General features: G+C 51.7%; 1 protein-coding gene across 2 annotated transcripts in view; it reads left to right on the forward strand.

The window, feature by feature from the left end:
• TSPAN14 (tetraspanin 14) overlaps nt 1-25,634 on the forward strand; it is a 55,056-nt gene that overhangs the window by 4,201 nt on the left and 25,221 nt on the right. The window contains exons 1-2 of one of the 2 annotated variants that reach the window (XM_077746506.1): nt 15,610-15,760; nt 23,603-23,700. In XM_077746506.1, coding sequence (XP_077602632.1) covers nt 23,620-23,700 — 81 coding nt within the window. In that variant the 5' untranslated portion in view covers nt 15,610-15,760; nt 23,603-23,619. Of the gene's footprint in view, nt 1-15,609; nt 15,761-23,602; nt 23,701-25,634 lie in introns of those variants that run through there. The other variant, XM_077746505.1, reaches the window with a different exon arrangement.

Below are 25,634 nucleotides of genomic sequence, written 5' to 3' on the forward strand. Positions count from 1 at the left end.
GTCTCCACGTCCGTTTTCTCGCTTACGGCATATTTTTTTGGTTCAGACAAGGGCAGGTGCCTTGTGGGAACAGCCCAGGCCTTGGTTGGTGAGAAGTGTTCANATTCCCAGGGCACTGCGTAGACCCGTGCTCTGTGACTTCCGTCCAGGTAGAATGCCACCTGGTTTGTCTTCTCCGCTATAGCGGCGTACTCTCTGAATCTGTGTGGGGTTTCCCTACTTGTCTCCACGTCCGTTTTCTCGCTTACGGCATATTTTTTTGGTTCAGACAAGGGCAGGTGCCTTGTGGGAACAGCCCAGGCCTTGGTTGGTGACAAGTGTTCAGTGCCTCTGCCAGTTAAGCATTAAGATGAATGTGTGTAGGGTGGACAGTGGGGTGGCCGGCTTTTGGGTTGTGTCTGCTTTGTAGCTGAGTGACCCGGACAAGTCTTTGATGTTTTTGTGTGTTTTTTTTTTTTTTTTCCCTTTTTTCCCCTCCTGGACTTGATTTTCTCATCTGGAAGGAGAGAAGGCTTTGCCCTTCTTGTCTCTCACGGGGTAACCGTAAAGCTCAAGTACACACTTCATGTCCGAGAAGTAGAGTGTTAGCCCTGACACTCTGGTTTGGGGCTCAGCAGAGTGCTCACCAGCAGCTGATGCCGGGAACCCCACTTCCTCTGCTCTCAGGCTTGGTGGGGTTGGGTGGGGCTGGGCCAGGCTCTGCTGTGCTGTGGTTTTTCTCATGGAGGCCTGGTAAGCTGAGCTTAAGTGGGCCTGGGCCGGCTGGGATTAAAGTCTTCTCTTCTTGAGGCCTGTTCAGCTTCCCTTGCTGAGCAGCCAGGGAGGAGGCTTAGAAGCCTGGGGTCCATCAGCTAGATCACTGGAGGGACCGCCTTCTCTCTCCTTGGGGTCTTTCAGTCTGTGCTGTGTGGCTGAGAGCCACCGCAGTTGGCTCTGAAGTGGCCCACGGGATCCTGGGTAAGAGGTGAGCGCCCCTATTGCTGCTTGAGACTGTGTTTCCCGGAATCTGAGAGAGCTGAGGCTGGCCTTTACCACAGGGCTGTGGTTTGGGGGATGAGGTGTACCAGGACACGGGCCGGGCAGGACTTGAGCCTAAGAAGTTTGGTGACCTCTCTGCATTTTCCCTGACCGTGTGTACCAGCCGTTGGTGTCTGTGCCCAGCTATTCTGCAGGGCCCAAAGAGCTTTTAAGAGAGAGGCTTTGAGGAATTCCTAGTGGTGACACCCAGGAGAGAGTCCGTAGCAGCAGCTGGAATTAACCTAGTGGCCTCTGAATCTCTTTCATCTACTTGCTGAGGTCTGAGTGGGGAGCGGGAAGCCTGAGAGCGCCAAGGGCCCCAGCATCTGCCAGGACGCACCGTCCCAAGGCAGGGTGTTATCTGAAAGTTGGGAGTAAGGAAAAGAGCCACCTCAGCCTCAGATTTGGGCCTCCCGGCCGCTGCCAACTGCTCCAGGGAGAGGCTCTGGCTGTCCACCGAGTGACCGTTGCCTTGAGGAAGACCTCCCTAATGTCTGGCCAGCCTGCAGATTGGCTGTCTTCCTTTAGCCCTTTACCCCTAGGCCCTGGAGCTTGGTGGGGGAGGCGCGCCCCCAGCCCCAGACCAAATGGCTCCCACATTTTGGGACCAGAAGACTTGGAGCTCCATGTTGTTAAGGAAATAATTATTCTGACACTTGTTAAGACAGTAAAGCAGACCTGATGTAGGGCTCCTGCAGTAGACGGAAGGAGTTCTGCCTTCGGGTTTGCTGATGGACCTCGGGATTCTGCTGAAGGCAGGCTAGGGAGGTCAGCAGTTACCCGAGGGACTGGTCAGATGCGGAGGGCAAGGGATTGTGGCCAAACGGACTCAGCAGGACTGTTGCTGAAACTGGACTCTGCGAGGATGCAGGTGGAAGCTCAAGGTCAGGCCTGGTTGAGCCTGACTCAGTCTGCTCCTGGAGAGACTGCGTGTCAGTGTTGGAGGCTGGCAGCAGCCTGGCGCAATCCTGCTCCCGCTTCCTGCCCTGGCCTGAGCCCGCCGCGCTCCACACTTGCTTCTAGGAGTGGTGGCTCTCCTTGTTTCCAGAAACCCGAGTCATCGTCTTGTCAGCATCTGCTGGCTCCTCAGGCTCAGCCTGTTGGACTGCCCCTGAGCACCCAGGAAATAACATAGACCTGGGGGGTTGGGCTCCCTGCAGCACCCCCCCCCACACACACTGGTTCCTGTTGCCGGACCTTTGGGGGCCAGCCTGCAGCCCCTTGGCTCCCTGACAACCCTCCCTGTTTGACCCTTGTTTCTTGGCCTCCGTACCTTGTATATCTCGTACCTTGTATTTCTCGCTCTCCCCATCCTGGGCAAACCAGTCTGACAACTTTATGCATCACATTTCTCTCGGCCTAGGGACCAGGCTGCCTCTTTTGTCTGAGCTGGGTCCAGGGAGGTGCTGGGTGGGGGGGTCTCCTCCCCCTGCCTGGACTGTGCACCTGGGGCCTTCCGGGTGAGAGCCCCCAGCCTTCTGTTCAAGTGAGGCCTTCCCATCCCTGCAGCCAGTGCCCCGTGTGTGGCGCTCCTTGCTTCCTCTCTGCCCCTCTTCTCTGCTCGGTCAGTCCTCACACTGATGACCTTGGGTTTGGTGGGTCTTCTACTCCTGGGACAGCTCCGATCACAGCAGCCGACTTTTTAGGAAGGAGGCTACCTGCCGTTTTGAGCAAGAAGAGTGTGTGAAGAAAACCTCATGGCTGCGGGTTGGGGGCCTTCCTCCCTCCTGAAGGCTCCAGGCCAGAAGCTGCCTGCCACAGTCGATGTCATATAAGTAATGACGTAAATACGGATACATTTTGAGGGAGCGTGTTGACAACAGAGGCCGTGGTGGTAGCACGGGGCTTTCATTCCCCAGGGAACAAGGAGGAGGGCGTGGTGTGTACCCAGGGTTGATGCGCTGAGGATCAGTGCTTCTTTGGGGCTGGGGGCCTTGCCCACTCATGCCGGAAGATGGTTGGAGAGGGGCTGGTCTTGGTCTGATGGAGGGTTCTAGCATCCTGGGTAAGAGCAGCCGAGGGGTTGCTCTGGGCTCATTGAGAGGGGCAGGGGCTTGTTTCCCGGCAGTAGAGGTCCAGCCTGATTCTGCTCATTGTGAAATCTCATTTGTGCTCTCTGGTTGGGGGGGGCTACCAGATGAACACTGAGCAGCCATTGGAGAGCGTCTTATGGGATAGGGGAGCCAAACATATATCCTTCCCCTTTGCCCAGCCTTCTTTCTCTGTGGCCTGGGTAGTCCGGGAACTTAAGGTCAACAGGAGAGCTTTGCTGTGGTGGCCGGGGGTGGTGGTGGCACTAAGTGGAGGGCCTAGTTCTGCCAGGTAGTATGAGCCCCATTCATGAGCCACTCCCTGCCTTCCAGATGGTCTCACCCAAATGGTCTGGCCAGTAGGCATTGTGTCATACCCTTCAGAAGCAGGAGAGGCTGGGGATGGTTATTATATTGTTCCTCAGGGGGAAAATCACTTGGAGGAAATACATCAGTGCTTCTGAGTGCAGAGTATTTATTGACATGCAGTTAAAGGAGGCTTTTAAACAACATGTATGTATCCCCCTAGTAAGGAATAAATGTACAAGCCCATCTCACGACTCCATTTTGCAGTTTCTGTTTCCTGAAAGATGTGTGTGTGTGTGTGTGTGTGTGTGTGTGTGTATGGGGTTTAGTAGCTAAAGGATTGGGGTTTTGAGCTTGGATTTTGGAGAAACTGTTTTTAGCCTGTTCTTGGAGCTGGGCCAGGCCAAGAAATCTGTTGAAATAGCTTTCTTTAACTGCTAAAATTGGGATGGGCTGGTACCACTAGGATCTTGAGCCTCTCCGATGGCTGGGGAGGGGCCCTGGAGAAGGGTCTGTGCTGGAGGCCTGGGATGCCCGAGGTTCAGCNGGTCTCTCTGCAGAGTGGACCTGCCTACAGGTGGCCCTCCTCATGAAATAACCTCTGGTTTCCTTCCTGCTTTGTCAGACTCTGTTCTTGGCCTTCCTGGGAAAGCTTGTATGTGTGTAGGGACCCGGGGAGGAGCAGTGAGCAGTGAGCAGGGATCTCTCCGAGGTGGGGCAGCTCTTGCTTGATTCCAGACACTGGCACCCCTCCCCCCACTTTGCTCTCAGCCCCTTGTTCTAGGGAGATACCAGAAGCTACACAAGGACGGACGGAGAGCTACAGGTGCGATGTGTGTGCGTGTGTGTGTGTGTGTCCCCGTAGCCACAGACTTCAGGGATTTTCAACATCAATTTAAGTTTAACTTTTTAGTTCAAATGTATACAAGATAAAAAACGCATGAAGATGTACAGTGAAAATTAGCATTTCCATGCTTGACTGCTTCAGCTCTGCTCCCCTGAGGCCTCCATCACCCTAGGTTGGGTAATGTTGGGTAGGCGAGGGTAGGCGAGCAGCTCTGACCTCCTCCCTCGGTTATGCCCCTGTCGGTACGCGAATTCCTCTGTTCTGTACTTAGTGCATTTTTCTCTATCTCATAGCTTGGGATTGCGGCCCAATCTCCTAGCTTGGGATTGTTCCATTTCAGCACACAGCTCAGTCCATTCTTTTTATCAGCGACCCGTTCTTCCGCTGCGTGGCAAACCCTGAGTCAGTTTGTCAGCCTCCTCTGGATGGACGTTGAGGTTGCTCTCAGTACCAGTTTGGCTTCTAGAAGACAGGCTGTAGGAATGCTTTGCACACATGCTCATAGGTCTGTAATAGACCCCTGCAAGAGGAGTCTAGGCACTGGGTGCTTAACAAGAAAAGAAAAGCGTGTCATTTTGATTCCAGCGGGAGAGAAGGAAAGTTTCCGAGTTTTTCTTTCGGAGGCACCGTGTATTTACTTCTGCAGGCAGAGCCTGGGGCTGGAGGGGAGACTGGGGTGCTGGTGTCCCGGTTCCCCCTGCAGTCTGTTCTGGTTCAGCTCAGGTTATCCGGCCAACATGGAGCACCTGTTGTTTGCGGCCCTTGGCTGGGCCCCGTGGGCACCTAGAAGTGTGTTAGAAGAGTTCAAGGAGGCAGCCAGAGCCAGCTAAGGTCTGGGGAGGGAGGAGAGGCTTCGAATGCGTGGGTTTGAGCAGGCCCAGGAGGGTGTGGGACTNAGGCATCTGCTTTCTCCCTCAGTTTTAGGGGGGTTGCTGTGAGGCTCAGGCCTCCCGTGGTGGCCTCCTTGGACTTTCTGTGGCTCTGGGATCCCCGTGTCTCCTACCTGCTCTGCGGCCCCAGCTTTGTCCACGCTGTGATTTTAAAAGCCTGTGTGTAAGGCACCTGGTGTAAATAATAGATGGGCTTTCTCTTTGGAGCAGGCGCCTTCCTTCCAGAGCAGAAGCAGAGGGTGGGGGGTGAGGGCAGCTGAGTGTTCCCTCCTGGTTTGGGGAGAGGGAGGAATGTGAGAGACGGTACCCGTGCACGTGGGAGCCATTGCCTGGCATCCTCCTGGGAGCTCCGGGAGCTCTCTGGCTGTTTCCCCATCCCCATGGCCACCGTGTGCCTCTGAAGTGACCACAGTCGTTCCCTTTGTGGCTCTGGCTGCCCCTTGGCTGGGCAGGGCCAGAAGCGGGGAAGTTTTAGGGCTGGCTGGCAGACAGCCCCACTAAATAGAAAGGTGGCCGCTGTGACCCTGACCTGGTGGGTTGGATGCCTGTGCCCCGGCCCTGTCTGTCTCACCATTGCCACTACTTGCTACCCCTACGAGAAGTCCAGAGCTTTCCATGCCCACAGCTCTGTTGTATGGGGCTCGGGCCCAGGCAGCACAGAAGTTTCTATTGTGGCCGGGTGGCAGCTAGGGCTGACCTGTAGGGCTCAGGAGGTGGGGCCTGGGGCCTGACAGTGGAGCTATTCACTGGCTCTGCCCCGGTTTCCTGCTGCCTCCCATTGTGGATTTTTTGAGCCCGGGAGGAGGGGAGGGGGCGGCCGGAGCTGCTATTGTTGCTGGCAGCGGGAGCCTATTATGCTCACAGAAGTCTTTCGATAGACAGATCTTAGCCACTCTGGGACCCCTCTTGTGTTTTGTGATGCTGGCTGAGCTGCCCAGCCTGGACTCTGCCCCCTCCCAGCGCCCCCCCCCTCCAGCCCTGGAGGTCTGGACCGGCCCTGCTCTTCGTGGGTACCTCTGTCAGTATTCTCCCTTCTCCTCTCCCAAATTCTCCATGCTGTGCTTGGACACCCCCCTCCCTGGGAAGAGTTCTGAGCGTGGCAGTGCCTGGTCGCTGACCTGTCAGCCACCTGCCTGCCGCCTCGGGGAGTGGGTCCTGCCTGAGCTCTCCTGGCCCAGCTGTGCCCTTGGGTGGGGGGGGTCAGGTGCGCGCCCGGGATGCTGTCAGTCCCGAAGGCTCCACTCTCCCTTGTACCCCAGTGCTCAGCGCAGTGTCCCCTGTTCCTCCCTGGAGCACTCAGAGGCAGAAAAGCCTGCTTGCCGGCCGGCTGGCCTGAAGCCTCCACGCTGCCTGAGCCACGGCCATTTTCCTTTGTTCTGCCGTCTCCGGACTCTCGAATCTCAGGCAGGCGGCAGGCTGAGCAGGCAGCCGGCGGCAGGCGGTGGGTGCGCGGCACCAGCAGAAGCCCTTACGACATGAATCTTCCCACTGAGCCACAGGCGTTCAGTCCCCTGACGGCACAGTTCCTGCAGTACTCATCTCCCCAGGGGTGTTGAGATCTCCGGTTAGGGAAGGTCACCTCCTCTTACTGGAACAGAATCACGGTGACTTGTACAGTGGGGACTGAGAGAGGGCCCACCTGTTTGTGGCCACTGCGGGTGTGAGAAAGGGGAGGGAGAGAGAACACACAGCGCCCTGGGAAGGCTCGCCTCCTGGTCCACAGCTACTCCCCGGTACCAGGTACCAATCCGGTGCTCCATGAGGAAGTCTGTGGAGGAAGAGCTCTTGGCATTTAGTGGCAGGGGTGGTTGAGAGTTTCTGTGTATTTTGGTTCTCTGTATGGTTGCGGGATTTTTCTCCCGACAGAGGGGACGCATCCCTTGCCCGTGTCTCACCTCCTCCGGATTTTGGTTGGCACAATGCGCTTCCTTCTGCGGGTTCAGTCTCACCCATGTGTGGAGTTACAGGCAGAGCTGAGGGCTACTCCCTGGCGCCTTGTCCTGGAGTTGTGCCCGCCCCAAACCAGAGATCGCCTGCTTCCTAAACCACAGCCAGAATCTGTAATCGTCACCTGTCTTCGAAGTAGAGTTGTTTGGCGTGAGCGCTAGTAACTTTCTCTATTTTTCTTTTGTTTAGCATTTTATTTTACCTTTTCAATACCCTTCCATCTTTGAGATAAGCCTGATTGTAGGGGAGGAAAAATAATCCCCCCTCCCAGCCCTTGTTGATTCTCAGCTGAAACCTCCTGTAATTAAAGACAGATTAATGGGGGGGAACAAACAGAAGTTTAGTAACATGTCCACCACCTGCATGCATGAGAGAGATCCAGAAAAACTTGACGAACTTCCCCAAATGGCCCAAGCCACCACCTTTTTCAGCTTAAGACACAAGAAAGATGATTAGGGCGCTGTGTGTGTGTGTGTGTGTGTGTGTGTGTGTGTGTGTGTTTGGAAAGGGTGCGGGTAAGGTTGTTATGTAGATTTCAGTTTGTGTCTCCATTGATAAAAATATCTTGTGATTTAGTGTCTCCTTTATCTTCCTGGTGCTGAGAGGAACCACCCTTCCAAATGGAGATTTCTCTCTTAAATGTAAATTTCCCTTCAGTAAGTTCTACTCGGGTTTCAGAGCTTCTCCAGTGCCTGCTGTTTAAAAAAAAAAAAAACCAGATCAAAATAATCCTTATGCCAAAGAGGCAAGTTTTGGGGTGGCAGATTCTGCTTGGCTTCTCATTAGCCAAATCTCACACTATTAGGAGGGGAGTTCCAGCCCTGGGCTGGAACTTTGGCGTATCATTTCAGCGAAAGTTGTACAAGACTCCGCAAATGCATTGAAACACAGGCACTGCTTTTCCGGTAGGTGGACCCAGACAAGGTTGGGAAAGCTCACAACTGGGCTCTGGAAAAAGCATGTGGAGGTAAAAAGCTGCGGTTGAGTCCCCCCCCCACCCCCCCAAGTGCCACTGGCTCTTTCTGAGGTAACCTTGGCAATTCATTTCGATGGGCCCCTGTCTGTGGAGAACGGAAGGGTTGCACAGATGAACCTCAGAAACTTTTCAGCTGTGTCTCTTTGAATTCTTTGAATCTGATTCCAGAATGGCTGTTCACTACCTTGAGAGCCCCTCTTGCCAACTCAGAATCTTTTGGGAAAGAAGTGTTATCAGATGGGATTCATGGAGGCCATTTCTTCCTTAGGTTCTTGAGGGGGGTTACCTCCACTGATGTCCACCGTTTTTCACAAGGAAACCACTCACCCTGAGGCCTACCCTATACTATCAGCTCTCCGGGGCTGGGTGTGGTGGGGCGAGAGTAACTCTTTTGGAAGGGCCACATCCCTTCCATGAAAGAGGAGTTGCAAGGGGTGGGGGATGGGGAGGAGAAAAGTAAAGCTCTTCATTTTACCTTCCTTCAGAGTGAGGCCAGGCTGTTCAAAGTTAAAAACAAGGGAGCCTGGGTGGCTCAGTTGGTTGAGCTTCCGACTTCGGCTCAGGTCATGATCTCACGTTCGGGCTGTGTGCTGACAGCTCAGAGCCTGGAACCTGCTTCAGAGTCTGTGTCTCCCCACCCCCGCTCACATCACTCTCAAAAACAAATAAACATTAAAAAAATTAAAAATAAACGTGAAAACAAAACCCTTGAGATAGAGACACCTTCTGTACATAAATATCCCCTTTCCTCTTCTGGAGGGGGCGGCGAGATTCAAATTTTGTCTCTATTTGGTTGTAGATTCCAGAAGGCAACACCATCCTTTCTCTGGTGCCCCTTTAGGGTTGGTTTCTGGCCCTTTATCTGCCTTTCCCCACCCAGCCAACACCCCCAGGGCCTCTGGTACCGGCCGGCCCGGTGGCTTTCCTCCCATTGTCTGCCACGCCTGGATCAGCCTCTGTCACTGCTCTAGGCTCTGTGTTTGTGCCCTGCGTCACAGGAGGCCTTCAGTCTTGGAAGACACCCAAGAGGCTGCGAGTCCAGCTTCACCAAGTCATTTGGTTAGAGTGGCTGCCACAGCTGTGAAATGGGAATAAAAATAACCTGTGCGGATCCAGTGTGACGCACTAAAATACCGCACAAATCGCAGAATTAACGCACTGCTCTGGGAACGCGGATTATGTCCCCGGAAATATACTCACAGTCAAGGTGGGTGGGCTCTCCTCCCAGGACTTGCCCTAATGGCCGAGAGCTGTGGCTTTTCTGGTGGGCGTCTCACACCTTCTCTGTTCAAAGCACAGTCCCCAGGCCGGTGGGGGGGGGGGGGCGGCAGTGGCAGCACCTGGGAGCTTGTTAAGAGGCAGCCTTGACATTTGAACAAAATTCCCAGGTGATTTGCATACACTTTCAAGTTTGAGAAGCCCTGGCTCAGACACCTTTGTTCCGCCTGCCTGTTGCTCTAGCACCTTCCTTCGTCTCTTTTGTGGTTTTGCAGACCTCGCCCGCTTGCCCTCCTGAAAGTTGTCGGCTTGAAACAAGTCTGGCAGCTCCGACTCCCCCGCTGGTGCCCTCTGGGGTGTGCAGTTTCCAGAGGTATCCCCGGTGCCGGGAGTGGGGGGCGGGGGGTGTCTCAGAGGTAGGGCTGGGGCCCCGAGAAAGCCCCCTCCGCTCGCCTGGCAGCTGCGGGCACCTCCCCCAAGCCTGCTGGCGAGGTCATCTTTGGGGCACAGAGCCCAGGGGGTAATCGGAGCCCTCCTTTGTGAAAGGGTGGCAGGGAGCCTCTCTCAGCCATCTGGTGCCACTCGCCCCGCCCCGTCTGTTCCAGCTGGAAGGCAGGATCAGAATCACGTTGTAAACGTTGTTTCCTTGTCGAAACACAAAACCTCCCATAGAAAGATGTTTTGGTGTGCGGCGAAGTTAAAAGCAGTACTTCAGAAAGGGGACTGTACATTTATTTTTTGTAGCCGAGAAAAGTTCGACCTGGCCTTCCTGATGTCGCTAGGACCACCTGCCCACCTCCCGCGTTCTGGTGGGGTGGGTGGGGGTGACTGGTGCTGGGCTCGGGGACAGCGGCTCCCTGCACAGCTGCCCCCGCCCCCAGGCCTTCAGGGACTCCGAGTAGGGGAGTAGGGACTGAGCCGCCCGCTAATCTCCTGGCTGACCCCTCTCAGCCTTTTCTGCAGTGGCCTACCGTTGATTTGCATTAAAAAAAAAAATCTCCCATCCCCTCCATTCCTTTCGTCTTACTGTTTTCAATGCATGACGTTTTATTTCTTTTTTTTTTCCTAGCAGGCTTCACTTTTCTTAGCTTGTTTGGGAAGTTTGTTTTGTTTTCTTTGCTCTGTGAACCTTTCTCCCCCGGCTGTTTGCATTGCTGGGAGGAGGCCAGAAGCCAGGCTCTGCCCTGGCCTCGGAGAGTTCCCCGCCCGGAGCAGGATTATGGGGTGCTCCCCGTGCCGCTCTCCTTGGAGAGAAGCGGGTAGGTCGTCTTAAAACACCATACACTGTAGCGGACTGTGCAATTTTGTGTAGAGGGATTTAAAAAAATTTGTTTTAAATGTTTTATTTATTTCTGAGACAGGGTGAACAGGGGAGGGTCAGAGAGGGAGACAGAATCTGAAGCAGGCTCCAGGCTCTGAGCTGTCAGCACAGAGCCCGACGCAGGGCTCAGACCCACAAACCGCGAGATCATGACCTGAGCTGAAGTCGGATGCTTAACCGACTGAGCCACCCACGCGCCCCAAGGGTTTTTGTTTTTGTTTTTGTTTTTGTTTTTTTTTTTAGTGTTTTAGAAACACAGTCTTTATGTGTTTCAGGCATGGAAACTTGGAGGAAAAGGAGTCTGTGTGTGTACTTGAGTTCTGACATCGATTTTTGGTGGGGGAGAGCCAGGTGGGGGTGGGGCAGACTGCAGAGAGAACATTTCAGGTCTGCATTGGACACGCCGCCCAAATCTTCACAGCACTACAGGAGCTCCCAGAAGGGCGGCGGACAAGGTTTGTTATGGGAGCAGAAGTGACTTCTCCCCGCGAGTGGGGCCAGTCATCACTTGGGACCTCAGGTGTGCAGGGCCCCAACTGTCTCCCCTCGGCTGGGACAGCCACTCTGGCCGCAGGGCCTGGCCCAGAGCTGGGGACACACCTGGGGCGGTGTTGATAATCTCCTCAGAGAGTCTTGCTGGTGAGAGACATTTGATGGCCTCCGTGTTGCGTCACAGTGTGGGCTCCCCATCTCCGGGTAAGTTGGTGACCGTCTAGATGTGGGGCCCTCGTGTCGTTCGCGATTAAACCATCCGCTCTGTAGAGGCTTTCCTGACCAGCTTCCCACCTCATCCTTCCTTCCTGTGCCCTATCCTGCCTTCCAGCTCCTACCCGACTCACTGCGCCCTGAGTAGAAGGAAGTGTGGCCCAAGTCCCCTGAGTCAGGCACCCGCCTGAGCTCTTCACCCCCACAGCCTCATCTGGGGTGCCCTGCACACAGCAGGTGTCCAGACATGTAGAATCAAGTCCGAGGTGTTCTGTCTCCCACAATAAGAGCCTTGTCAACTGGGAAGGACTGTCCTAGCAAGTTTGTGCGCTGAGAGATTGTTTGCCACCTCGCGCTCAGTCTAGGGAGCCCTGGTCTCCGGCACTTACTTGAGAGTTTCGGGGCCCAGTGTGTTGGCCTTCTGGGTTCTTGGCCACGTTGAAGATGTCTCCGTGAACTGGGCCCCGTTTCTCCACATCTTGTGCACGACTGGCNAGCTTCACCTTCCGCGGCAGAGGGCAGAGCAGCCGAGAAGGCAAGAAGGTGCCAGGCCTCTTGCACCCAGCTTCCTGAGCAGGTGGGGGGCAGCAGCCATGGGTGACTAAGTCCTGCCTCACCTGGGTGGGCCTGCACCACCTCAGTGGTACTGGTGCAGTTGGATGAGTACCTGATGAATCATGTTCAAGATCTTGGGGCCCCAGGCTTGCTTTCTGTCCTAGTGCTTTGTTTCTTTTTTGTTGTTGTTTGTCTGTTTTTTGTGTGTTTGTTTAAGGAAAATGGCCACAAGCTCTACACTTTGACTCGAGGCCGATTATTTTGTGGCATCTCCCTTACTTTAAATTTCTTGGATTCTTCCCTATGATTAGACTCATGTTCTGCATTCTCATCAGGAATGCCACAGAAATGAGGTGTCCTCCTCAGTGCCTCCCCTCAGGCGGGATGGCTATTGGCTTGACTCATGACTGGTGATGAGAAAAGTGATGACTTAGTTAGCCAGGTTGTGTCTGCTGGGTTTCTCCACTGCCGAGTTACTGTTATGTTCTCTGTAATTAATAAGTGTCCTGGGGGAGATGGTTGGAGAGATGTAAACATGCTGTTTCTCATCAAGCTAATATCAACTGGTTTTAGAGCCTGGTACTGCCTTGAATGTTTGTATCCCTCAAATTCATGTGTTGAAATCTTAACGCCCAATTTGACAGGCCTCTGGGAGGTACTTAGGTCATGAGGGAGAGCCCTCACGAAGAGGATTAGCAGAGCTCTTAAAAGAGACACCACAGAGCTCTCTTGCTCTTCCACAGCCAAAGGTATCAGCTTTGAACCAGGAAGAGGGCCCTTACTCGACCGTACTGGTGCCTTGATCTTGGACCTGCCAGAACCGTGAGAAATAAATTTCCGTTCTTTATAAGCTGCCCAGCCCTGTTGTAGTAGCTGGAACAGACCAAAAACAGAACCCACCGATGATCCTTGACGGAAGTTTCTTGACAGATCTTTCTGTCTTGGCTGCCGAATGGTGATATCGTACTTCCGTCAATTCCTTCTACATTTATCATTTGGCATTCCGCTCAAAAAGAGCTTTCTCGCTGCACCTGCCTGACTCAGTCGGTCAAGCATGCAACTCTTGGAACTCTTGGGGTTGTGAGTTCGAGCCCCACATTGAATGGAGAGGTTACTTAAAAATACAACCTTCCCGCCCCCCCAAAAAAAGCGCTTTCTCTTTTTCTCCATTTATTTGTCCATGTATTTATATATATCAGAGTGGACTCAAGGATTCTTATTTATTCAATGAGTTAGAAATCCTTTACTGTTATCGTTTATTCTGATGCTCAGATTCTTCCAGATTTTGCCAGCGAGATTTCCTCCAAACTGACTGCTGTGAAGGACAGCTCTGAAAAATGTGAATTTCCAGCTCTGCCACAGTTCTATTGAACCAGTCTCCATGGGCAGTTTGGACAAAGCTCCTTGAGTGATTCTGATGTTCTTTGGAACTTGGGATCAGCCGGACGAGACCCATGATTTTTCAAGTGTGCTCCTCACGAAGCCCCCCTCTTTTCCTCCCAGACACCCCAGAGCAGCGGCCCGCTCTGCCTGTCTTCATGCTGGGTTTCTGGGTCAGGGTTTCTTTGAACAGAAGCTCCTGTAGCTTAAAAAGTAATAAAAATAGTAAGTTTGAAAATCACTGGATTAGGTGACCTCCATTCCAGGCCCAGCCCTCCTCCCGCTGAGCCCGCGCCTCCCGCTTCCCTCCTTTGACCCACTTCTGTCCCTCCCTCTGCTTCCTTCCCAGCGACAGCACTGATGTCGACAAAGGTCTCCTCTCACCAGATCAACAAGGAGGCCCCTTGGCGCTCCTTAGACTAAGCAGGGTTGGGTTGTGTGGGTTTTGGTGGTGGAAACTCATAATGGTGTTTGCTCAGTTCAGGGTTTCATACAGGAAACTAGATACTTAGAACCCTAGGCCCATGGGGGAGGCTGCTTGGGCTCAGAGCTAGTAGCTTAGGCTTTCCTGGACCACACGTGGAGGCCATCCCTTGGGTCTCTGGTCTCTGAACTCTGGGACCCTCCCTTTCCCACACCTGTGTGCCAGGGGCTCAGCGCTTGTGATACGGTGATAAGGGAGGGTGGCCCACCCTTACCCCTGTGTGACTTTGTAGTGTCTTCCCCTGAGGAAGTCAGACTTCTGGATGCCTCTGAGTGGCTGCTGCCACCGTGTCCGGCCCGCACTGTTTCTGGCAGACTCTGGCTGTGAGGAGTTGGGTCCTAAGGTGAATGGGCTAGAGTGGGACAGAGACACTTCTGACTCTGAGGGTGACTCAGAGACGTTGAGAGCCTGTGAGCCTTCCTCCCTTTAGTGGGTGGCTAGGCCTTGGGGCTGAGGCCCCCGCATCGTTCCCGTGGGCAATGAGGCAGCCTACTTTGGCCTGCCTTTGTGACCCCCTCTCTCACTGGAACCCGTTCGCCTTCCATATTCACCATTCCTGTCCTCGATGCATCGTCTTGGGCCTCCCTGTTTCTTTGGCCTGAGAATGTTCCTCAGCACCCAGTGGGCCCTTCTCGGTTGGTGGGAATGTCTGAGGCTTAAGGTGTGCTCCTTGGAGATGCGGCCAGGCCTCCAGCTCCCTTGGGAATATGGCTGCCCTTCCCTGGGATGGGCCTGTGACTGGGCCAGGTGCCAGTGCTGGGAGCCTTGAAAGCCCGGTGGAAAGGTTGACTGTTGGTGAATGGCTGACTGGAGAATGTGTGAGAGAAGAGACAGCAAGGGTGGGTGGGGGGCAGTGTGGGAGGGAAAGTTTCTAGCTCAGGTTATGGGTAAACGGTGCTGTCCGAGTACGGCATAGTTAAGCCGAGATCTCTGCTTAGGGTTTCCCGTGGCCTACATCTAGGTGTTGGCAGGGTTGTGTTCCTTTCTGCAAGCTCTCAGGAATAATGTACTTCCATGTGCATTCCAGTTACTGGCAGAATTCAGTTTCTGACTGTTGTAGGACTGAGGTCTTGCTTCCTTGCTGTCCACCGGGGCTACCCTTACCTCCTGCTCTGTGCGCGTGGCTCCTGGATCTCCGGTCCAGCATTGTGTTCTGTGTCCGTCTCATACTTGGAACCTTCCAGATGACTTCTGCCCTCAGCTGGTAGAGAGTCCTGCTTTTAAGGACCCACTTTGGTAATTTCACTATTTTAAGGTCAATTGATCAGTCAGTCTTAGTTACATCTGCCAAGTTTCTTTTGCCGTTGTAAGTTATGCTTCCTGGTTTTTCACTTTGCTCAGTAAAAAGATGGCAACTAACAATTTTTTGAAGTCTTCCTAGACATCTGGGTAAAATTGGTGGATTCATTTTACTTTATCACAGAGCTTCACAAAAGTTAAGATAAAGGGGATTTTTAAAAAGGAATCAGTATGAGGATAGGGGTGATGGGAAAGGAAACAACAAGAAAACATTTGTAATCCAGGACTAGATGGTTGAGTGTCCCGGTTCAAAATAGAGAAGTTGGGGGCCACTGGGGTGGCTCAGTTGGTTAAGCGCCCGACCCTTGATTTTGGCTCAGGTCATGATCTCACAGTTTGTGAATTTGAGCCCTGATCTGGGCTTTTGTGCTGATAGCGTTGGGCCTGCTTAGGATTCTCTCCTTCTCCCTCTCTATCTACCCTTCCCCAGCTCACACTGGCATATGCTCTTCTCTCAAAAATAAGTAACTATTAAAAAATTAAAAAGTAATTAGAGAAGTTGATGTCACCACAGTGTTATTTTTGGGGATGGCTCCATGTAAGAATTATTTGAAAGCAGCTGATGTGGTTAGATACCTGGATTGCTTTCCTTCCATGTTGCTTGGTGATGCCTTCTTCCTTGTAGCTGGACATTGGAGATTTATTCTCCAGAAGGAAACACCAGGGATCTGTGAGACTCCAGGCATTCCTGGAGGTGCATATGGAGACCGCATTCATTCCCCAGCCTTCTACTTCTTCCATTTGGCTTCCCGAACACTGATGACAACCAGCCCCCTGCCTTCCAGGTAGGAGCTTAAGAGACCTCACTGGGGAACCTGACTGGCCTACGAGGAAAGAATTAACAATGCCAGGAACAAGGATTTCCTGGCAAATGGGCCAGCCTGATCATCTTCACAAAAACTCACCTGCCCCAAGACTCCCCACTTCCAGTTAGTTTTTAGGCATTTACTCTTCCTTGTGAGGATTACTTAAATTATGAAGATTACCAAGGACTACTAACATCTGAAGAAGGTGCCTAATCTGAAAGGAAATCAACCAAATAGGAAAAAAAAAAACAATTTGGAAGAAACATGCTATTTAGAGGGAAGAACACTTGGAAAAAAATTAGGTATTTTCTCAGAGATCAGAGGAATTTTGTATCTATGAAGTAAGAACAGGATACTACAAAAAATATTTTGAAAACAGGATTATTGAAAGTTTAAAAAATAAGGGCAGGACAAAAATATCAGAACAATTAGAGGATAAAGTTGAAGGAGTCTTCCAAAAAACGAAAAAGATGAAGAGATGGATAATAGAGTGAAGGATCAGGCAGGGTTCCCATATCCACTAATAGGAATTACAGAGAGAGAGTAGAGAAAAAATTGTACGAGTGGGAAAATCATCAAGAGAAACAATTTCCTAGGGGGATATTGGTTTCCATATTGGAAGGACTCATCAGATGTTGATCCAAGTGGGTGAAGATGAACCCACACCAGTACCCTGAAATTTCAGTATATGCTGGGAGAAAGAGATGATCCTACAACTTTACCCAGGTAGAGAAACCTGTCAAACACACAGATGGGGAATCTGAGTGGCTTCACGGCTTCTCGGTACCCGGGAATGTAGAAGATGTAGAGTAACGCCTTTGTCATTCTCCATGAAATTGATTCCCAATTCTGTCCACAAACTTTTGTTCAAGACTGAAGGTAGGATAAACATGTTTTCAGACCTATAGGGTCTACAAAACTTAACTTTTGCACTGAAAGATTTCTCCACCAAGGGGAGCAAAGACTGGATCTCTTGTGGGCTGTGTCCCAAATTGACGTAAAGGGAATTCAGTGTACCAGTCCAGATCGAAGCAGTTCCAGAAGCTCCAGGAAAGTTTTCTTCTGGAAGAAGAAATACAGATATGACATCTGCTGTAAATGAACTTGCTGAGAGGAGACTTGGACACCTGGCATTGAATTTGGGGTTGAGTATGGGTAAATTTACAGGAAACCGAAAACTAAGAGAATTATTATTAACTCCAGAGAACAAAAAGTTGTGCAGGAAAAGTAATTATGATTTTTACAGCTCACCCTGATGGCAGAAGTGGTCATGATAATGTAAACTCTGAAAGTCACTCTGGCCATTGCTAGAGTTTAACTATAATTAGAGTGGAGATGCAGGAAAGGAGAAAGAGTGAGGGGCTTTGGGGCAGACAGGTGATTTCTATGGGAGTAAACAGAGTGGGGCCCCTGGGTGGCTCTGTTGGTTAAGTATCTGACTTCAACTCAGGTCATGATCTCATGGTTCGTGAGTTCGAGCCGGCATAGGTGCTCTGCTGACAGTGTGGAGTCTGCCTCGGATCCTCAGTTTCTCTCTCTCTCTCTCTCTCTCTCTGCCCCTCCCCCATGTGTGTGCGCGCGCAGTGCATATGTGCTCGCTCTCTCACACAAAAATAAACATTAAAAAAAAAAGTGACATCCTCACCTTCCAGGGTAGGAAGTAGGTAGATAATACCAAAAACTGAAAAGCCAAGGAATAGTAACACAAGCAAGTTATATACAGGAATTTCTAAGAGCTATTTGGAGTGTAGCGATGAAGATCAGCAGGGAAGTTGAAAGGGTCTCCTGGAAGGGGGAAGGGATTATGATCTGCTTTTTTCCAACACAGTGTTTACAGTAGTTGCTTCTTAGATTATATGCAGGCGTGATTTTGGAAAAAAAAAATGAAACTACAAATCTAGAATGCATGGGGCACAAAAGGGAAGGTATTTTTTCACGAAGCTCAGCTGTGCATGTGATTACCTGCGCACTGGTTTGATTTTGTTCATGTGTTTTTTACTGTGGGTCATGGTGGACATGTGAAAACCATTGTCTACTGGCTTCTCATTACCCATTCACTCTTCATGCTTCTGAATTGCTCAGATATTTTATGGTGGAGCACCTGCTACTTTCTTAAATTAAAAATAAAAAGGGAGAGGGAGAAGGGGTCTTATGGGCTGACATAATCCCAAAGTAGACAGGCCCTGTCTACAAGGTCATCATGGGGGGGGGGGCAATATCCTTGGAGGCTGGCACACCTTCCCCCCGCCCCCCGCAATGGCCAATTTACATTTATAATACAGAAGTCTAATGGTTAAGTGCAACAATGGAAACGTTTCTAGAAAATCACTTAGAAGTCTACCACTCCATGCAACCGTTTCCATACTTTTATATTCCATTTTGGCCTTCGACCACATGCTTACAAATTGTTCCGTAATTGCAAACCATGATGTTCAGATTTCATACTTAATGCATATTCTTTTTCTTTTGTTGGTTTATTTTCTGGAGGCAAATTCTTGGTCATGACTTTATTGGATTAAGGGTATGACTTTTTTTTTTTTTGGTTTTGAATGTCTGTAACCATATTGTTTAGCTTACCAAACACTCTGCTGCCAGCAAGGTGTGAACTTGCCATCCTTACCACAGGCTTGCCAGCAGTAGCTACGTGGTTATTTTGTCAAATTAAAGCGTGTAACAGGAGATAGCATTCTCTGGATTGTTCTTAGGTTTCATTTCGGGTGATGTTGAACAATTTCTCATCTGTTAATTATATTGTCCTTCCCTATCATTTAAGGTCCATCTCTTTTGTTCTTGTGCCTAAAGCTGGAGGCTTTTAAGCATGCATTTTTATATATTGTAGGTTTTTACCCTTTGTCATAATTGCTGCAAGCTGCCGAAAACAGCATTTATGTTTAAATGCTGTTTAAACATAATTTTTAAAAAATTATGTTTAAATATTAAAATATTTAAAAAATATTTTTTAATGTTTTTTATTTTTGAGACGGAGACAGAGTGGGATCAGGGGAGGAGCAGAGAGGGGGAGACACAGAATCCGAAGCAGGCTCCAGACTCTGAGCTGTCAGCACAGAGCCCAATGCGGGGCTCAAACTCTTGGACCGCAAGATCATGCCCTGAGCAGAAGTCGGATGCTTAACTGACTGAGCCACCCAGGCGCCCCCATTTGTGTTTGTGCTTACGTTACTTTCAATTGCATGGGAATTTAAAAACTGTTTCACGTTGATATTTTTGTACCTTGTACTTTTTCCTGGTGGCTCAAAAGTGAAGATGACTTGAACTGCCCTGTTCTGTTTGTTAGTGTGCTTGCAGCCTTTAATTATTTAATTTTTTAAAAATGTTTGTTTATTTTTGAGAGAGTGCAAGTAAGGTAGGGGCAGAGAAAGAGGGAGACACAGAATCTGAAGCAGGCTACAGGCTCTGAGCTGTCAGCGCAGAGCCCGATGCGGGGCTCGAACTCATGAACCGTGAGATCATGACCTGAGCCAAAGTTGGATCCTTAACTGACTTAGCTGCCCAGGCGCCCCACAACCTTTAATATTTAGATTTATTTAGCTTTCAGACTGCTGGGCTATCTCAACACTAACCTTACCCACCTTGTTTTGAGAAGTTGCTGTTTTGACAGATAACATGCCTCCTGTTTGCCATGTAAATGATTTATTCTGTTTTACTACGTTATGGAGTTGAAGCAGTTTGAGGACTTGGAATTAAATTTCTCTGATGATTGTTTCCTATATAGAAAGCACAGAATGCCTTTTGGAGATTCGTTTCTGTTTGAGTGATAATTAGTATTTCTGAAAAGTTTATCCATCTTTTAGGATATTTTGTTATTTTGTTAAAATAAGATTGTGTGTGTGTGTGTGTGTGTGTGTGTGTGTGTGTATGTATTTTAAGGTAAATGGTCTTGGTTTTTTGTTTTGTAAAGGTTTTATTTTTAAGTATTGTCCACCTCCAACATGGGACATGGGGCTCGAACCTACAATCCCAAGATCAGGAGTTGCATGCGCCACAGACTGAGCCAGCAGGTATCCCTAAATTGTGTTGGTTTTAATTGAGTTCCTTAGTTGGTAGGGAACTAGGTTCCATCTTTCTCTGATGTGACTTGGTTTAGCAAAGAAGCTGAGCTGTCAGGGACCACGGTCACCTCGGGGTCATTTTGGTGCACGTTGGGTCAGCTCTGGGCTTTAGTTCCGGCACCAGTGCCTTTGTCACCTTCTCGGGGTGCTGCGTCAGCGTGGGTAACACCAGATGGGTGGCTAAGGCATTGAGGCTATGAAACTGCTGAATCAGATCCACTTCGATCTCCAAGCCGAGGGCCGCAGGGCCTTGCATCGGAGGGCGTGGCTTGGACGGGGTCCACACAGATCTTCCCGTTCACCTGCTTCGGTTTATGTTCTGGGATGTGCCCTCGCGCACAGGATCTTTGGTGACGGGGACCTTGGGCACCTGCTTCTACTGCCGGCGGCCAGCAGAATAGATCGCAGTGCGAGAGCCTTTCCTCCTGCTCCTTAGGCTCGCTGGGGGCGGCGAAGTGGTTACTTGAGCGCCTTTTCTTCCCACGGGGAAGAATAAACAAGTGGGTGACAAAAGACTGAAATGTTTCCCCTCAACGGTTTCCTCTTTTGTGAGTTGGATGGGGAAATGGTGTCATTGGGACATCCCCACCCCTAGACCTCACAGGGTTATCTTGGGCTGACAAACGTGGTGCAGTGCCCGTGTGTGTGCCCTGGGTCGTGCAGGGCAGGCGTTGAGGGGACGCGTCTGAGTATGGTGCGCGCTGTCAGGGGTGATTAGGGGGTTCCTGGTCCTTTCCCGATGTGGACCTGGCGAGTGCAGTTCTAAGTGTCTGAGCCTCCAGGAAGGTACGGCTTGGAGTTGAGGTCATGGTTGTTGACACTCTCTGGGTGTGGGATTGGACCCTGATGTCTGTGAAAGGAGAGCTTTTTCCGGTTGGTTGTGTCATTGGAGGGTGAGGCCTTCCGGGCCACGTGAAAGAGGGTAAAAGCTGAGGTGAGGGAGGCCAGGTGCCCTGCGGACAACTCTCCCCTCTCGGGCCTGCGTGCCCATCAAATTCCTGTGGCCTTTTATGCTCTTCAGGCTTAACTGGCCCTGTTTCACCTCAGGTTAATCCTTTCCCAGAGGCTCCAGGCAAAGGGCAGGCATGCGGCTGCCAATACTGTGGAGAACATGCGCACACGTGCTAATTGGCCGGTTTCTTTGTGGAGGAAGAAGGGGGATTGGCTTTGTTTACTGCTTCAGAGCTTCGGAGCGAGAGCCTTACCATGGTTAGGTCCAATGGTACCCAAGGCTACTCTCTAGGACTCCTGAACTTTTGGGTGCCATGCCTGAGTAGGCCTCCCCAGTCTATGGGGTTCAGTTCCATGGAGCGTATGGCCATCCACCTTCCAGACGTCTCCAGAAACCGCGAAGAAGAGGGGACAATCCTAAGGAGCAGGCTTGTCTCGTCCATGAAAAGGAACAGGGTTCTACCACTTGGAACATTTTCCTGCCTTCTGGGGCATTTCGAGCCAAGTTGGCTGTTTCTCTATGAGAAACTAACCTGAGTTTTAGGTTAAAAAAAGTTTTGTTTTTTTTTTTCCTATATGCATGAAGCCAGTCATCTGTAGTTGGACAAAAACCTGGTGCTTTGGGGGCTTTGTAATCTGTGAAACATAAATGGGTGAGTGTCGGCTCCCTTTTAGTTCGTTGCCTACCGAGAGCCGTCGCTACCATAGCCCTAGTCTGTGTCCTGTGTCCCTACAGCTAGCAGGGTCCTTCTGCCTTTGTAGGGTCCCCAGAGGGACCGCGGTCCTGGGCTGATGCTTAGTCCATCAGGCAAGTCAGACATTGTCAAACAGGCGGATTCTGGGCCCCAGCCCGGACCCACTTACCAGAACCTGCAGGGCAGAGAGCCCTGAGATCTGTGTTTAGCCTAAGGGTCAGTCTTAGCTGAGAATGCCGAGGCCTCGAGAGGGCAGCAGCTGGTCCAGGGTCGGGTCGTGTTGCTGAAGGAAGGGGTCTCGGCCTGAAAGCCCCGGGTGATCTCCTTGTAGCCGTCCTGCGTGGCCCAGGTCGCGTTCAGGCCTCCTGTGTGCCCTGGACCCAGCAGTGTGCTTCGGTACCTGGGTTCACCTTCATCCTCATCCGCGGAGGGGAGTTTTGTGGCAGCGCTGTTCTGACGGTGGGGACGTGAGGGTTTCTGGGTCGCTGTCGCCTTCCTGGCTGGTTTTTGAGGCCCCACATGCCAGCCTGGCCCATCCCTCCCAGAGGGGCTTCGGCGCCTGTTGATTCTGCTCTGTGGCCAGGAGGGTTGAGCCAGCACAGCACCCATTTCCAGAGGCCTGTGGTTTTCATGTCCCTGCTTGGCACCACTTTCTCAGAACATCACGAACCCCGTGGCCAGGCCACTGAGGCTGCCACACGGGAAGGGAGTTTGCTGCAGCCGCTCCTCAGCAAGGCGGCAGTAGCTGGAATCTTCCCGGCAGTTGTGAGTGGGTTGTGTCCTCTCTGCTGGAGTAGCCTTGTTTGTTTTTGCCTCGGGCCCTGTTATGGTTTGCCCCTCTTCCCAGGAAGTGGGAGGTGAAGGGGGGGGCTGGGGGTGAGCATTCCCCTGTGAACCTAGATCCTGCCGCCCCAGGGTCAGTTCGAGGCACCCACCTGACCCCCCCACCTTCCCTACCACTCAGCACTCAGTCTTTGCTTTGACAGCAAGGGGTGGAGGAGGGGCAGTTAGGGGCCCACCTGGATGGCTGTTGGGTTCAAGAAGGAAAGTCAGAAAGGCGGGCCAGGTCCTCGGATTTCTCTTTTGAGGGCACCCTCCTTTTTGTAGGCTTCTCTGAGCGGCTTTGGGGGAGGAACACAGAAAGAAAGAAAAGAGTGCTCCCCACTTCACCCTCTGTGCATTTCACAGAACATTCTGGAGTCTGAGCTTTTACCCACAGCCTCTGGAGGCCAAAACAGTGGCGGTGGGAGAGTTGGAGGGTGGGTTAAGCAGGGGAGGGCGGGGAGAGGGGCATGGGGTGAATGCCAGCTGCTGTAGGCTCCTGGGCTCTCTCCACCTTCCTCACCTCTATGAGGACAGAGCTTGGAAGGTCATCTCAGAAAACGTTAGATGAATGGATATGGAGACTTAATCCTGACTTTTCTTTAGTGGCCTCGGTTAGCTCATGCCTCCCTTTCGTCTCTTCTTTCCAGATGTGCCCCTCAGTACCCTCGTCCCTCGTTTCTTTGGTGACTCTCTCTACTCCTGGCCCCTCTGCCCTGGGTAGCGGTGGGCAGAGAGGATGTGGACTGTGGCCCTGGGTAGCGGTGGGCAGAGAGGATGTGGACTGTGGCCCTGGGTAGCGGTGGGCAGAGAGGATGTGGACTGTGGCCCCCGCTATCCTGGGTTCAGATCCTGGGCCCTGTCATGTTTTTTTGTCTTATCCTTTGGGCAGGTCCCACAACCTTCCTTCCTAACTCCTGTTTCCTCTGCTGAGAAGTAGAGGATGAGGAGACATCCTGGGAAGCTGGAATGTTCGCGAAGCCCTGGAATTCAAGGGAAGCCTTAATTAAACATCGGCCTTCTCCTTTCTTTCAGACACCTCTCCTTATTCTTTTGGCTGCTTTTGGAGAGCTGAGGGAATGTGGGTTTTGCCCAGTCTGTAGCTGGCCTTGAGAGTAAACCGAGTCCTGGATTTGTGCACGAACACGGGGGGACAGTCTGGGGAAATATCTGGAGACTGCGTGCGAACCTCACCCTTGCTCTTTCTTGGGGGGTAGGTTTGGGGGAGATGTTACTGATTGCAAGTGACCTTGTCATCTCATCGCTCCCATGTCTGTCCACAGATCCCACCTCTCGGAAGATGCACTATTATAGATACTCTAACGCCGAGGTCAGCTGCTGGTATAAGTACCTCCTTTTCAGCTACAACATCGTCTTCTGGGTGAGTTACCGAGAGCAGCTGCTCAAGTCTTTCATTCAGTAGATCATGATTCTTCACCAGGTGTTGATTTGCCAGGCCCCCCGTGAGGCCGTGCAGGAGAGGGTGGGCAGGGTTGATGAGCCTGGCCCCCGGCAGAACCAGCGACAAGTCCATTACAACATAGATTGTTAAGTATAGTGACAGGGAACACCGAGGTGATTGAAAACGAGGTTAATGGGCCCCTACCCGAGCCTCGGAGGGTTAGGAGCGTTCGAAGCTCTGGCCCACACGCATGTCTGTCTTCCCACTTGCCTGCCTGGGAATGTTCGCGGTGAGACCTCAGCAGCAGGGCACTTAGTGCACTTTTGACTATGGGCCAGGCCTTGTTCTAGGCTCTGGGAGGCAGGAGTGGACAAAGGCAGTAAAGCCCTGTTCCTTGTGGCGCTTGCATGTGACCAGTAAAGGCAGGAGCCTACTGAGCATCAGAGTAGGGAGGAGCTCCTTGGCTGGGATGGTTTGGGGAAGGGCATTCTGGGGAGGTGACCTAAGGGCTGAGACCAGAGTACAGTGAAGAAGCAGCCGGTGGTGGTCTGGGAAGAGAGCCATAGGCAGGAAAGGCAGCCTTTGCAAAGGCCCTGAGGCAGGAATGCACTTGGCAGGGGCAAGGATCTTGGGCCTTGTGGTTGGGGCTCATTGAGTACAGGGGAGAGGGGACACGAGTGGGGACAGAGACATGAAGGAACCAGGGTACTTAGGACCTTACAGTGCTCAGGAAATAGCTGGGATTATTTTCTCCTTTTAGTAACTCTTAGCTTCTAAGTTGGATCTGACTTTGGAGTGATTCTGCAGAGTGAAGGGACGGGGTGGTCCCATGTTCTGAGATAGAATTTGGGGACAGAAGTGTGAGAATGGTCTCTTAGCCACATGGAGATGTTTGTTTCCTAGGTCTGTGGCCATCCTAGAGATGAAAGACTTTGCTACCGTCAGATAGAGGCTAGGTGAGGTCACTGAGTGAGAGTGTGCTGACTGAGAAGAGGGAGGGCTGTGAAGATCAAATCCTGGGATGCTAGAGGGGACCTTGCAGAGGAGAGTTGGATCCAGAGTTGGCTGTGAGAGGAGGGGTGGGGGGGTGCTGAAGGAAGGCCAGGAGACTTTGCATTCTAGAAGAGAGGACCAGTCAGCTGTGCTGCAGGGGAGTGATGGAGGATGAGGACAGAAAATTGGCATTGGCTTTGACAAAGTGGGGGTTGTTGGTGACCTGGACCAGACGTGCTGTATGCCCTGGGGGATGGAAACCCCCCTGGAGTTGGCCAAGGAGCCGGTGGGATGTGAGGCAGTGGAGACTGTGACTCGTGACAGACCTTTCGAAGGCTCTGCCTTAAAGAAGAGCAGAAAAATCGAGCGCTCGCTGGAGATGGTCAAGGACTTGAGGGAGGTATTCTAGCACGTGTGTGTCACCAGCAGGATTGGTGCAGCGAGAGGCAGATACTGGGTCTGTGCAGGTGGGTGAGGGGCCGTGATCGTGCACCTTAAGCAGGCATTGCTTGTCAGTATCTGGGGGCACGTGGACAGGGAGGGATAGAACGAGTGGTGTGATGCCGCGTTTTGCCTCTCCTGTGGATTTTGGCACGCCGTTTGGACTCAGACTCTTGAGAACAAGGCAGACTTACGTAAGACTTCCCAGCTTTCACCTTTGATATTATAGCCTCATCTCCTGATGGCTTATCTCAAAGTTTTGGTGGTTGTTTTTTTTTTTTTTTAATTTTAATTTTTTGTCCTGGAGAAACAGGGTAGGATTCAGTGTCTTGGCCGTTTACCCCACACCTTTTTCTGTGCTCTGAAAGCCTGTCGCCAGCAACTTCGTCATTTTCCTTGAAATAAGGCAATACAGGACATTCGCTGTGGCTCTTCGGACTTCTAATGTGGCTTCCTGCACTTGTGGTGATCCTGGCCTC

Source organism: Crocuta crocuta, unplaced genomic scaffold, assembly GCF_008692635.1.
Source record: "Crocuta crocuta isolate KB4526 unplaced genomic scaffold, BGI_CrCroc_1.0 scaffold28, whole genome shotgun sequence".
In the NCBI taxonomy this organism is placed as follows: domain Eukaryota; kingdom Metazoa; phylum Chordata; class Mammalia; order Carnivora; family Hyaenidae; genus Crocuta; species Crocuta crocuta.